Genomic DNA, 14692 nt, shown 5'->3' with positions numbered 1-14692 from the left:
CTATGGCACGACCTGGTCCTGGGTAGTGCTGTTTTAAAGACATCCACATTTCAGTGGTTGTTGCTTTGCCTGTGAAAGTACCATTAACCTTTAAATCCCAGGAGAACGGGCCGGGGACAGTGTCCGCCCCTGGAGCGGCTGAATGATACTGAAATGAACTTGTTCTCGGAGTTAGGGGGAATTGGGAGTGATGTCACTAGCCAAAAAGGGGGCTGGCCTTTCTCCCTTCTCCAACATACAATAAGTTGATGACTCAGAAGAGTTCTTTTTTTTTTTTATAATTTTATTTATTTATTTTTTTCCCCCAAAGCCCCAGTAGATAGTTGTATGTCATAGTTGCATATCCTTCTAGTTGCTGTATGTGGGACGTGGCCTCAGCATGGCCGGAGAAGCGGTGCATCGGTGTGCGCCCGGGATCCGAACCCAGGCCGGCAGCAGCGGAGCGTGCGCACTTAACCACTAAGCCACGGGGCCGGCCCAGAAGAGTTCTTGATTCAAGGAGAAATGTGAGATTCTGTGTCTCACTCACATGCCTACAGAAAGCGACAGAACCACACCACAACTCCCAAGCTGTAAAGGGAACAGGACTTTAATATAATATTCAAATATGTCATTTATTATTTACAACAAATAACCACTGTCTCTCCCCAATGGGTGAGTAGGTGCTGAGGTAGAGATGTCAGGGAGCTGGGATGGGGTCATCCCTTCTCTCTTGGGCTTCAGGGGACCCCAGGAATCAGCTTACAATGCTCCCCTTCCCATCAAATGGGAGGAGCTGACCCTGTGCATCGCAAGCATCCCAGCTGTGTCCCCGCTGCTGAGGATGGGGCTGTGATCGGCCACTGGTATGGGGTTCGGGGTTGGGGCCTGGGGGCTGAGTAGAAGAGTCGGGTTATCTTGCGTGGCCTCCCTCAGAATCATGGCCCCCCACCATGTCCCCACTGCACTGGGTGCTCCAGACCCTGTGCTCAGTGCTGTCAGCCACCAGTACCCCATTCGTCCCTGCCACGTGAGCGATCATTTAGTATTACCTATTTCACAGAGGGGGAAACGGAGTCTCAGGAAGCTGAAGAGAGTCACCCCAGTCACAGGACTGGTCAATAGTGGAGCTGGGATCCCAGTGCCAGCTATCCGACTCCCCAAGGCCACGCTTAGCCCAAAGCCTTACTGAACCCCTAGGAGTCAGTCACCCCGGCCCAGACACTCACTCACCCCTGACCTTGATGATGGCCGGTTCTTCTTGGCCTTGCGTACTCTGCAGGCCAACTAGGTCTAGCGCTCTGGCTGGCAGGACAAGGTGTAGCTACAGGACAGAGAGGCACCTGTGAGCCTACCAGGAACCACACCTCAGGGGTCCCCCCACTGCCTGCCCAGCAGCTGGAGTCTGGGTGTCCCAGAGATCACCATGTAATCAGGCCGGGGGATGAGTGGGGCACCATGGAGACAGGCTCTCTGGACTGGCCAACAGGGAGAGTCCACCCCTGCCCTCACCCAACTCCTGCCCGGCCTCACCTCTCATTCTCGTTGAGCAACTCCATGTCCTGGAACGACGCCCCAAATGGCTCCCTCGGGCTCTAGCTTGTAATTCTTTGCAGCCTCCTGGAGCAGCAGGATCTCCCTCATGACTCGGTATTCCTGGGACCAGAGGGAAGGAGAGGATGCAGACAGGGCCTGGGTGGGGGATGCTGCAGGGGTCTTGTTGGAGGTGAGGAGTGGGGCAGGGGACCAGTCCTGGAAACCATCCTTCCCTCCAGTTCCATCCAGGATCTACCAGTTCTCAGAATGGGAATAATCAGCCCCTCCTCCAGGAAGATTTCCTTGATGCCATCCTCCCCTCAACCCACCCGCCAATTGGATGGGTCTCCCACTTCTCTGGTATCAAACTCTTCCACTCAATGTAAGATACAGCGGGTGAAGCCAAGGACTGTTCTGCCCAGAAGGTCTCTGATTTCCACCTCCTTCCTCTCCCCTGCAGGGAGTGCCACAGCTGCTCCTCAGTACTCTTCTCAAGGTTGATCCCATTCCCCTGGAAGGTAGACAGCCAGAGTACATCAGACAAAGACCCCTAGCCTGACTAGCTCCCTATGCCCACCCCTTCTCATGTTGCACTACTGCCAGATCCCCAGAGGGGGCCAGGCATGCAGAGAAAACAGGACTTGGACCTAGGCTTGCCTCTGGGCTCCAGAGGAGGAGGACATGGGGGTGTAACTGAGGGACCTGGCAGCACAACTCTCTCTGATGACAGACTTGGAGGCTGAGGCTTCAGGCAGAGGGGACTGCTCAGGCACTTATGTGCTTCCTGACTTGGGGGGGCCCGACTTCTTTCTCCCTTCATGGGCAACATGGGAGTTACAGGCTGAGTCCAGCTCAGATAAAACCTCACGCAGCTCTGCCATCAGGCAACTCTGAGCTTCCCCAGCCTGGGTAACTGGAATGGGTTTCTCTGGCAGAAACTCTGTTCACTCATCGCTAAAATAGGCCTGATGCCCCAGCTGCCAGCGGTGGCTGCAAGGCTTTCATGAGAGGAGATGTGCCAAGTGCTGAGAACTCAGAGCTCAGTTCGGGGGCTCCCGCATCCCAAGGCTCAGAATCCTGGTCCTTCCTGCCTAGACCTCAGGTGCACCCACCTCGAAATAGTCACCCATCACCAGGTGCAGCATCAGCAGGTCACTGAGCAGAGTTCCAAGATAGGGGACAACACCTTGTGACATCGGGGTGTGGGTGGGATGAACCTTTGCTCTCAAGTCGACCCCATGTAGACCCTCTCCTGAAAAGTCCCCACCCTCAGCCACCTGGCCCACCCCAGGGTTCCCACGAGGAGCAGCCTAGGACCCTCAGCAGCCTCCCGTCAATTCCTACTCCCTTCACACCCCAAGAACACCACACTCCTCCTCCTCACCTCCCAGGGCCGGCTTCTGGCAAATCACAGGGTGTGCAGTCCCTTGCCCTCCCCAAAACACACTCATCCTGCACCAGCTCTTCCAGGCCCTCCTCTTGGTCACTTCTACTGGGGGATTCAGACACTGTGGCACCAAGATGAAGGGCCCTCATCTTTTGATTTCAGGCCTCCAGCTGGGAGCACAGAGCCCCTCCCCCACAGGCACACTAACCTGCCGCTGCTGCTGCTTCTCCTGCACTCTCTGGGGGTTGCTCTCTGGGGGAGCAAACGTGGAGGGCCCCTCCTGCCAGGGTCGAGGACAGTGTCAGTGAGGCCATACTCCCCTCACCCCATTTCTCTCCAGCACCACTGGCCTCCGACACTGGACATCTGACTTGAGTCAACTGGTACCAATGTCATTCCATCCTCCAAGGTCTTGTGATTCCAGAACAAGCCCAGCTCCAACTCTCACTCTGGGTGTGAGCTTGGGCTTGTGGCCTGGCCTCCTTGAGCCTGTTTCCTCATCTGGAAAGTGTGAGAACTCCGGCTACCACACAGGTTCTCATGAGGACTCAGTGTCACAAGACTGTCATCATTGTTCTGGCCCTCACCCCTCCAGGTGGAGTAGGCAGAAAGCTCCCACATTCCTTTCCTCCCTCTTACCTCAACACCACCCTGTGAGGCCTGCACCACACAATCACCATCCCTCCATTTCCCTGATGAGGAGACAGAGACCCAAACATAGGCAGTGTGTTGCTCAGGGGCCCACAGAAGAGAGGCCGCTTGCCCCTCTCAGTCAGAGGCCCTGTTCCAACATCCTTGCCTAACCCCTAGCCCCACCACTGACAAGAGTCCTGTCCCTTGAGCTCTCAAAGCTTGGTCCTGGGCTGAGTCATGGATGGAGAGGACGGGGTGTCTTGGGAGTCTGGTTGAGTGGCTCCTGCCTGCCCCAGTCCCGTGGAGTGTCTGGGCCCCAGGCTGGGCCAGAGGCCAAGCCAAAGCCTTCTCCTCCCCAAGGAACGCCTCAGGACATTCCCCTGCACTGAATCCTTTTTTTTTTTTTTGTGAGGAGATCAGCCTTGTGCTAACATCTGCCAATCCTCCTCTTTTTTTGCTGAGGAAGACTGGCCCTGGGCTAACATCCATGCCCATCTTCCTCCACTTTATATGGGACGTTGCCACATCATAGGTCGACAAGCGGTGCGTCGGTGCGCACCCGGGATCCGAACCGGCGAACCCTGAGCCGCCGCAGCGGAGTGCGCGCACTTAACCGCTTGCGCCACAGGGACGGCCCCTGAACTCTTTCTTTATCCACTCAAGAACTGGACCTCCAAGGTGCCACCTCTGATCAACAGAGAAGGGGATGACAGGACATTTTGATTCCCCGTTTACATGAAGCTCCTAAGGTCCTTTCAGCAGGATCCACTAAGAATCCATCAGTTGCCTAGACGCTTCTCATAAGCCACTGGGGGCATATGTCATTGCCAACCAGGCACTCAGGTTAGACTCCTGTGGTTGATTCAAGTGAAGTGACTGCTCTAGGGGTCCAGTGGGGAGTCCCAGAATGCACACACATCTCTCACCTGAGGATGAGCACCCTGTTTTTCCACCTGGGCCATGGGAATCCTCTGCCACGCACATCCCTGGGGCAGGCAGGATGCAGCCCCTTGGAGATGTGGTGAAGATAGAAGGAGCAGCAGGGTCCTGGCTTCCTGAGGATAGGTTTAGGCTGAGGGCAAAACCCACCCCAACCACCCAACAGCCTGGAAGAAGCTACATCCAGCAGGATGGACATACATGGAAGCCAGAGACCTGTTGATGGCGCCAGCTCGGCAACTCCTCCTGGAACAGCCCAGCCAACACCATTGTGTCTCATGACCAGGCCCTCCCGCCCACAAATGGCACCCCACCTGCCCATGGGCAGAACAGATCCCTCTGCTTGTTAATCTGGATGAGATAGACGGGAATGTTTCAGAGAAAGTTCAAGGGAGAAACTATCAAAACCACAGCCTGCCCAGTGCCCCTCCTCCGCACCCTTCCTCTCTTTCCAGACCCCCAGCCTCCACTCTACCTTGATCATCAGTTCTCTGTTCAAGGACTTGTCTTGACTATTGAGTTCCTTAAGATTTTCAGAGCTCTCTCTCAGGGGAGGGGAAAGAACGAGGGATAAATTTAGGAATAATGTGAGGGGTCTGAATGCAAATCCCTTTTCTTTGCAAACCCAAGAGATTCAAACTGCCTGAAGGAGTGTTCTCACTGGGCTCCTCTGAGCGCTAAGGTCTCATGGTACTGGGAGGGGGCTCTCCTGTTGGTCACTGGGGTCTCCACTCCCCAGTTCTACAGAACAGCTCTGTTTTGACTGCTTTGAGTTTCAACTGGGCATGGGGTTCTGTTGCTATAAACACTTGAAAATCTCCAATTTGGCTCAACTTAGTACCTGACACTTAGGGAAGCCGAGTCCTAAAGCAGAACTGGTGCATTAAGGACCCCGGAAGGTTTAGAGACCCCCTGCCGAGGCCCAGGCCCTGTCCCCAGCATTTGCTGCCTCCCAGGAGTTCCCAGCTGACTGAGGGGCCAATGGCAGACATACAAGAGATCCCCCATCCACCCTGGTCCTCCTATGGAGAGAGGCCTACCCACCGGGAAACTTCCCCCGTGTGTTCTTCAGGTGGCTTGTGAAGGTTTTCTGCAGAGCAGAGTTGACAGTGCAGGACGAGAAGAAGTTCTTCAGGATCTCGAACTCCTGGGGAAGGGAAGAGAATGAGCTGTGAGGTGGGGCACTGTAGCCCAGCTTGCTCTAGCTTCAGTACCCTTCTATTTAAATCTCCCCTCCTGGATGAGACAGATGCTCAGGGAGTCCCAGAAGGGCACATTTAGGACCCAAAGAGTAACACTCACAGGGAGCAGGATTTTAGCTCAACCCAGGGAAGGAGCCAGGTAGGAAGTGAGCATCCTCTCACTGGGACCTGGAGTTAAAGTCAGCGGGCCCCTGGCAGGAAGGTCCTAGGGACTGTGCAGGGGCTTAGACCACACACTGCAATCCTGGGAGCTGATAAATGTGGAGAGGCAGTTCCCAAGGCTTCAGAGAGGGGCTCCACTGGGCCTCCCACAGCACACCTGGGCCACCTGGATCCAGCGCTCCACCACCCTCACCCTGTCCTGGGCTGTCTTGCTCGGGTCCCCGAGGCAGGGGATGATGACGAAGCTGGCCACCCTTCTGACGTGGTCGACGGTGGCCTGGACGTTGGGTGTCTGGTGCTCATTGCCGGGCTTGTTCCTCTTGCCCCAGGTGGAGCCCAGACACGGAGAGGACACCACCTTCTGGAAGAGCTCCTGGAGAACAGGGGGAGTGTCACCGAGCCCTGCCACACCCCAGGTCTGTGCCTACAGCCCCCAAAGTCCCACACAGGAGTCACAGTTTAGAGCTGGAGCTCAGAAAGCTCAGGATGTGGCCTGAGACTTGTGACAGTCCCTGGCTTTTCTTCTCTGTCCACTGAGGACACCCAGCACAGGATGACCCAGGACCCAATACTGGCAGGGAAGGGAGAGGGGCATTTGAACCCAGCCCGTGCTGGCTAACTCCAAGCTCCAGATGGTGGCTCAACTAGGCTCATCCCAAGGGGGCATCTTCCAATACCCTGATCCCCCCTCTGGTCCCACTCCACATTCTGATGCACATCCCCGCGTGGCAGCTACACCCACAGGCCTTGTCTGTCTCCCTTGTAGTGGAGTACACATCAGGCGTCTAATAAGTCCTGAGGCTGTTGAGACTCCTGAGCAGACGGTTGGGCCACCAGGGTCCAGGCTGTACACAGTGAGCCCTTCCCTGCACAGATGGGCCAGGGCCCACCCAGCTTTCCATCTCTTCTACCTCATGGAGTTGGCACAGTCACTCTGTGCAACAGGTCCTCTTAATGTCCACCTCCACGGTCTGCAGGTGGACAGCAAAGGCTTGGGTGTTCAGAAAGTTGCCCAGGTCTTATGATTGGTAAAGGGTGGAGCCTGGATTTGGGCCCAGATCATAGGAGTCTGGATCAGGTCTGGGGCAACGATAGCAGAGGGAAGGCCTGCCCCACACCACCCTGAAAGCCCAGCTGCTCACCGCATCCATCATGGTAAACTGCTCCACCACCAGCTTAGGAGGGAAGGCCATGAGATTAAGCTTCTCACGCTCCTTAAGAGCCACAGGTGGAGATGGACTTCTCACTAGAAATGATGGTCCAGGTGACTCTAGCTAAGCAGCTCCTACTCCTGCTGGAGCCCATGTTGGCCCTTGCTCCACCTCCAACACTGCTGGTGGAGGGGACACTGGCTCCAGTGCTAGAGGGGGTGGTGTCAACGGAGCTGGAGCCAGCTCTACCTCCACCACTGCCCACTGCTCTTCTTCTGCCGCTGGCTGGAGCTCAGCAGCTGACGCTGGAGTGGGATAAAAACAAAGATTCACCCACATAGCTGACTTTCCATGTGACCTTCTAAACACAAGAAAGATCCCACTCCCTTCCAGGAATACCCAGCCTGCAGTCCCCCTTACCATCTGGCTCTGCCTCAGTGGCCTCCAGAAGCTCACACCGGACAAGGGTAAGAGGGTCACGGCAGCTCATCTCCTAGCCAGGCAAGGTGACATTCATGTACATCCCCTTTAGCTTCAAAAAGGGACAGCCTGAGTCTGGTCCCTCCCTAGTTCTAGTCCAACCTCATCATCTCAAGCTCCTGAGTGTGGAGACCCTCTGCTCCTGCTCTCATCTCAGAGCAGCACTGGAAAGTGTGGGTGGCCTCATGTACCTGCCCCTTGTCTAGTGAGTTTGTGGAGTTGAAACCATTGGGCAGTTACTCGACAACCTAATGAGTGGAGTTCTGCAAAGACTGCCTGGGAACTGGGCCAGAAGAAATCAGGGGCTGCCTGCACACTGCCACTGGGGCCAACCACCAAGAGAATATCTGTTCCTCAGTTCAGGCACAGAGGGGCATCTCTGCAAAGAACTCTGGTCAGGGAGGGAAGGAGATGAATCCTCTAGTGCTCGGTAACAATATGAGTAGAGGTGCTCACCTTCTCATGCTGCCAGGCATGGCCTGAAGTATGAACATGACCTAGCTGTTAGGTTTCCGACACCTAACAACCAGCACCTGCTCAGGAATGACCCGCCCCTTATGTCCTGCCTTCTCTCCTCCTCACAGACACATGCACACACACACACACACACAAAGAGGGGCAAGGGGTGTGGGGCTGATCAGGTGGGATCACAGCTGTGCCCTGGCCTGCACTAGCCTCCCCTGGGCTGCCCCGTGTTACCTTTCACAGCCTCCTGCCAGATGCCCAGAGGCGTCAAGAATTAAGGCTGAGCCAACATCGCCAACTACCAAAAAGATTCTCTTTCTGGGATTTTTTGAGCCCAGATCCTCCAAAAGTTGGGAAACAACAACAAAACATCTTTGCCTGTTGACTGTCTCCAATCAAGTGAGGTGGATGGGGCAATGTGGGTGCCTGGTTACCAGAGTTCTAAGATCTGTTGAGGTCTATGACCCCACGTCATCTCTTGAACTGTACACAATGAGACCACATAGCCCTACCCACAGGTCCCTGGAAACCTAACTAGGGACCTAGTTTTGAGGAGACAGAGATGAATGCAGACCTCCTTTTCCTTACTATTTCTTCATCCTGGGATAGTCCCTGTGCCTCTCAGGTCCTCCCCAGTCTCTAAACCTGCACCATGGGAATCAAGCTAGAATCTACTTCCTAGGGACATCACCCGGTGTATATGAGATAATATCTATTACCCCTGTGGGCTGGTGTCACATGTACCTAAGGCACAAACTTAGAGATGGAAGAATAACAAGGAGGGGTGGGATGTAGTACAGAACACCACTCAAAACAGGCCTGGGCTCCAAGAATGTGATATTGGGACAGTCACTTCCAACTTGGCCTCATTTTCAGGTCAACACCATGAGGGGGTTGCAACTAATGGAAATTCAGATATTGCCATCTGTGGCATAAAACCATTCAATTGTTTCCTGTTTTATGGAGAATGAGACCGAAGTGCCTCATCTTGGCCTATGAGGTGGGCAGCCTCCACAGTGGTACCCAGTAAGCCCCACCCATGTTATACACTTCCCCGTGGAACCACAAAGAGGTTAGTAACTGGCTTCTGAACATAATAAGAGCCAAAGTGATGGGATGTCTTGTCTAAATTTTAACTAAAAATGTCTCTCACTTCCTCTTACTCCCTCTCTCATGTGCCATCTCTCTCTCTCTCACTCTGTCAAATCCCTGGAAGTGAGGAATCAAATACCGGTGTATTGGGGCTGCCCAATGTGGAGGCACATTGAAGAGAGAAGCAAGGGAGTGCCTGGGCCAACAGACAGAAAGGAACTCAGGCTCTCAATACAAAATGAATTCTGAAGGCTGAGAGTGAACTTGTGGGCCAGTCCTCCCCTAGTCGAGCCTCAGTTGAGGCCACAGCCCCAATCTGTTAAACTCACTGAGACAGAGGCACCCAGCTAAAACATGCCTGATTGCTGATCCACACAAATTGTGAGATTGTCAACATTTGTTGTTTTGAAATGCAAGGTTAGGGGCAATGAAGTCAGAGAGGGAAAGGTAACGAACACAGCCTACCAGGCCCTGGCCCTACCTTCCACCCTAGCTCCTGTTCTCTTCTCCCAGCCTCCCTCCAGTTGCATTGGCCACCTTTCTAACCTCCTCTGGCCAAACTCACTTCTGCCTGTGAGACTCAGGACCAGTGGTGCCATCTCCCTGACACACTGCTCCCAGACTTGTGCAAGGCTGACTCCCTCTTGTCATTCCGGTCCCAGAAAATGTCACCCTAGAGAGGTCTTTCAGACCCTCCTACCCAGTGACGCCCAGCCCTCCCTCACAGCCCCCTGATGTGTTTCTCTACAGCACTTGCTCTTTTCTTTCTCATGTCTTTGCTTTTGTCCATTTCCCCTCTAGACTGTGAGCTCCCGGCAGGCAGGGACCACTTGGTCATTTTCATCCTGCACTTCAGCCCACCAGGGCACCTGGCACAGGGTGAGTGCTCAGGACACAGCTGCTGAATGAGTATATGGGTAGATCTTGCACCCGGCCCCCTGCTTTTGACCAACTTTCATTGTGGAGATGAACACTAGTAATAGGAGGTACAAGTTGTTTCTGAGGCAGGGGGACAGCCAGAAAGACCTCTGGTTGACTCTTCGCTGCTCCAGGAGCTCAAGAATAGTTCAGTGGACACCAAGTAAATTCCAGGATTACAGCAGAATGACTTGATATATATATATATTATGTAATGGTTACCAAAATAAGTTTAGTTAACATCAATCACCAAACAGAAAAAAAGATTGTTTCCTGATGATGAGACTTTTTAGGATCTACTCTCTTAGCAAGTTTCAAATATACCACACAGCAATGTTAACTTAGTGCTGTATATCAAGTATACCTCAATACAACTGAAAAAAAATAAAAGCAAAAACTCACTGGCCACCACTGACACAAGAGGCTGCCCGCCCCCTCGTGGCCAGAACTAGCACTGCTGCCCAGGCCGGAACTCCAAACAGAAAGGAATCTTTCTTCAGGTGTCCTCAAGGCAGATGCTCTCCAGGGTCCCAGGGGTAAAGCAGCAGGACCTGTCAGCTTCGAGGGAGTGGGAGGAATCTCGGGAGCCTACCGTGCACCTCTCTTGCTTTTCCCCACCAGGTGTCCTCTTCACTCCTAAGGCATCCTAACTGCAGCCATGACAATGATTTCCCCTACTTCCAGATGAGGACCGCAAGGGTCCAACAAGGATTAGTCTTCTCCCTGGACTCTGGACTTGGTGTCCAGTGCTCTGGCATCTTCTTCCTTATCCTCAGTTCTCATCCACCCAAGCCCCCTAGCCTCGTCAGTTCTAAAGGATCTCCAGGGGCTGGAAATCATTTTCTCAGGGTTTCAGAGCACAGTAGGTCATCAACAGAGAACCTAGTCCAACAGACATGTAGTGAGTGCATGGAACACTTGGAGTCACTCGCTGGATGCACTCCACTTTATACAGGAGGACCCTCACTGAGATCTTCTCTCCTGTTCCCAATGCCTACACAAAGGGAGGATGGGCTCATCACAGTTTTGGGTGCCCACAGAGGTGGACTGCAGGACCCCAGTCCTGTGATCCCCAGGCTGGGCCAGGGATGGATCTGGAACAGGTAGACACCTAGGAACCTTAGGGATTCCTCTTCCCATCTCTGGGCCCCTGTGCACGAATCTAGGAGAACGGATGCTACTGCCCCGTGGGAGAGCTGCCTCCAACCTCTCTCCCTCCTGCCTCTTGTCACATCCCCGGTGTCAGCTCTTTCTTGACTGCACCTCAGTGTTCTCCATATGAGAAGTCAAGTGTGACGGAGTGTGCCTGTGCAGGTGTGATGATGAGGAGAGGAAAATGACCCCATATGGAAAAGGGTGCGCAGCAATCCTCTAGGATCTTAAAGCCACTCATTGCCAAAGGAAACCTGAGGGAAGAGGTGGAGCCTTGGCCAAGTAAGCTGGAGCTCTCTCTAGTCTTCAGGACTCTGACGACCTCCTGTGGTCTGGGACAGTACCTGCCTCTTTCTAGGCCAGTTTCCCAACTGCACAGTGCGGGGTAAGATGTGCAACAGCACAAGCATGTGCTCGGCCAGGACAAGTCATCAGGCCCCATAGATACATTAAGTATGTTTTAATGTGTATTGAAGTGTATTGAAGACATTAATATTGCTGTGCAATCATCACCACGATCCATCTTCAGAACACTTCTCATTTTACAAAACTGAAACTCTATACCCATTCATGAATAATCCCCCATTCCCCCTCCTCCCACCCACTGGCAAACACCATTCTACTTTCTGTCTCTCTGAATCTGGTGATTTCAGGAAGCTCTAGAAGGGAAATCACACAAGGTTGTATTTTTGTGACTAGCTTATTTCATTTAGAGTAATATCTTGAAGGTTCATCCATGGTGTGCCATATATTAGACTTTCCTTCATTTTTCAAGGATGAATAATATACCATTGTATGTATATAGCACATTTTGCTCATCCATACATCCCTGGACAGATACCATAGCAAGGCCCACAACCAAGCCCAAAATAAAATGGGGCCCCAGCCAGATTTTTCTCAACAGTACCCTGGAGACTACTTTTTTAAGCCATATCCCATATGATATTTACTAAGGATTTAATCTTGGGCCGAGAGTTGCTTTTCAGAAACTCCATTTCTCTTCCTTAAGCAAGTTTCAACTACTTTGAACCAATGAGACAACAAGACGGCTTGCAAGACTCAAACTGCAACTGCATAAGTGACTGGAGGATGAACTGGGGGACCAAGAACTCCCCTGCCAATCATGTTAAGGACACCGTCTTTTGAACGTGGGATGTGTGACAGAACATGAAAATCTGTGCTTGCACAAAATAAGTGACTGGAGGATGAACTGGGGGACCAAGAACTCCCCTGCCAATCATGTTAAGGACACCATCTTTTGAACGTGGGATGTGTGACAGAACATGAAAATCTGTGCTTGCACAAAATGCCTAGGACTGCTCCCAAACTTACTGCACCCGCTCCTTTGCCCTTTTCAAGCCCTTTTCAACAGCCCATTGGGGAGAAAGATTTAACCTTCGTCTCTTTGCTGGCCAACCTCGTAATAAAGCTTTTTCCCCTTCTACAAGAGCGGGTATCCTGTTTGGCTAATGGGTGCATTGGGCTGTAAGCCCTTCCTTGATTACAATACTTGTGTGGCTTCCATGTTTTAGCTATTATGAATAATGATGCCATGAACATGAGTGTTGAAATATGTCTTTGAGAACATGCTTTCAACTCCTTGGTGGGGTATACACCCAGAATAGGAATTGCTGGGTCCTATATAATTATATTTTTAATTTTTTTTAGGAATTGTTATACTGATTTCTACAGCAACTATATATTCCCACCACAATACACAAGGGTTCCAACTTCTCCACATCTTGGCCAACAGTGGTTCTATTCTTTTTCTTCTTCTTTTTTTTTTCTTTTTGATAGATGCCATCCTAATGAATGTGAGGTGGTCTCTCACTGTGTATCTGATTTGCATTTCCCTAATGATTACTGATGATGAGCATCTTTTCATATGCTTATTGGTTATTTGCATATCTTCCTTGAGCAAATGTCTACTCATATACTTTGTTCAAATTTGATTTGAGTTGTTTGTTTTTTGTTGTTGAATTTAGGAGTTCTCCAACTATTCTGGATATTAAGCCTTTGTCAGATACATGGTTTGCAAATATGGTCGCCCATCCTATGGGTTGTGCTTTTACTCTGTTGATAATGGCTTTTGAGGCACAAAACTTTTTAATATCCATGAAGTCCAGCATATGTATTTTCCTATTTTATTGGCTGCTCTTGGGTGTCAGAACCATGAAATCATTACCAAATCCTATCTTGTCAAGTTTTGCCTTATGTTTTCTTCTAAGGGTATTATAGCATTAGCTCTTACACTTAGGTATTTGATTCACTGGGAATCAAGTTATGTATACAGTGTTAGGTAAATGTCCAAGTTGATTCCTTTGCATGTAGATATCCACTATTTCCAGCACAACTTGTTGAAAAGACTTTTCCCCATTTAATAATCTTGGCACCCTTGTCAAACATCATTTGATCACATGGGTGAGGGTTAATTTCTGGGCTCTCAATTCTGTTTCCATTGCTCAATATGGCTGTCTTTATGCCATGACAATGCTGTTTTGATACTGTAGATTTATAGTAAGTTTTCAATCAGGAAGAATCAGTCCTCCAACTTAGTATCTCCTTTCAAGATTATTTTTGGTATCTGGGCTTATTTGAGATTCCATAAGAATCTTAGGATGGGTTTTTTTCTATTTCAGCACAAAATGCCCTTGGGATTTTGATAAGGACTGCACTGCATTTGTTGATCTCTTTGGATAATGTTGACACCGTCACAATAAGGAGTGTTCCAATCCACGGTGATCGGATGTCTTTCATTTCTAATAGTGCCGGATGGCTGTTCAGGTGGGGGGGGGGCCCTCCTCGAGGTAGTCGTGAAGAAACCCACAGTTCCTCCTCACTGTGCCTTCACCATTTCCTTAGAACCCATCAACAGTCAACAGAGGTCAAAATGCATGTAAAATGCACGCAGGAAGTTTTCAAAGATTGGATGTGCATGGAGCACACATTTCTTCCACTCCTCTCCATTAGCAAGAACCACGGACTGAAGCAGCAGACCCTAACACATGGAGACTGCAGACTCACCCAGCAGACCCCAACAAACGGGGACTGTGGACTAACTAAGGGCCAGGGACTCGGGTTCCTGGCAGAACCATCTGGCAGCTCAAGCTGAACCACTAAGCCTTTGCCTGGCACTGCTGACTAACCAAGTGCTAAGACTGATGCTCTCTTAGAGCATCCTGTCAGTCTAGACTGACCCACTGACCCTGGACTGGAAAGCCAGGTAGATCAGGAGGTCAAGGCAAACAGAGTGGATCTCAGATCCAAGAGAAACTTACCCACAGCCCTCAGAAACAGTGAAAAAGATGGAGAACTCAAAGGTTTTGCTGGTACCAATGACTGTTTCTCATCCTCGAAGCCATCAGGCGTCTCCTTTGGATCCCACTGCTGCCACCAAACTGGTACAAAACAAAATAAAATTCAGTAAATTTTAAACATCTTATTGGCTTTATTCAACAGTTCATGAATCAGGCAGCATCCAGTCTAGCAGAGAGAAAGGACCTCCAAGGAGTTCTACAAAATGAAGGAATTTATAGGCAGAAGGGAGCAAGAACAAGGAAGTTACACTAGATAAAAAAGCGGGTTGGTTACTGCAA

The 14692-nt window shown here is 51.2% G+C and overlaps 2 protein-coding genes across 13 annotated transcripts in view; both read right to left on the bottom strand.

Annotated features, from left to right (window-relative positions):
• The window catches only part of LOC131414201 (uncharacterized), a 57265-nt gene that overhangs the window by 27554 nt on the left and 15019 nt on the right, over positions 1–14692 (bottom strand). For 2 of the 11 annotated variants that reach the window (XR_009222152.1, XM_058555412.1), the window contains exons 2-6: positions 14375–14494; positions 5519–5621; positions 3111–3182; positions 1845–2026; positions 881–1303 (exon numbers count right to left, since the gene is read on the bottom strand). Coding sequence is in view for 6 of the 11 variants with exons in the window: in XM_058555412.1 (XP_058411395.1) it covers positions 1879–2026; positions 3111–3182; positions 5519–5621; positions 14375–14494 (443 nt within the window). In the remaining 5 variants the exon portion in view is untranslated. The other 9 variants (XR_009222155.1, XR_009222151.1, XM_058555414.1 and 6 more) reach the window with 9 other exon arrangements.
• On the bottom strand, positions 5867–7064 carry LOC131414204 (ral-GDS-related protein-like). 2 transcript variants are annotated; one of them, XM_058555440.1, is made up of 2 exons: positions 6981–7064; positions 5867–6211 (listed from the first exon to the last, which is right to left on the bottom strand). In XM_058555440.1, exons 1-2 carry the CDS (start codon positions 7029–7031, stop codon positions 5960–5962), a joined length of 303 nt encoding a protein of 100 aa, XP_058411423.1. In that variant the 5' UTR covers positions 7032–7064; the 3' UTR covers positions 5867–5959. The 2 variants fall into 2 exon arrangements, 1 of the variants encoding a protein (XP_058411423.1); XR_009222156.1 differs by lacking the exon at positions 5867–6211 and adding an exon at positions 6795–6880.

Source organism: Diceros bicornis, chromosome 14 (genome assembly GCF_020826845.1).
Source record: "Diceros bicornis minor isolate mBicDic1 chromosome 14, mDicBic1.mat.cur, whole genome shotgun sequence".
NCBI lineage: Eukaryota > Metazoa > Chordata > Mammalia > Perissodactyla > Rhinocerotidae > Diceros > Diceros bicornis.
Note: the sequence above shows the minus strand (reverse complement) of the source record. Positions and strands in the feature narration are given on the sequence as shown.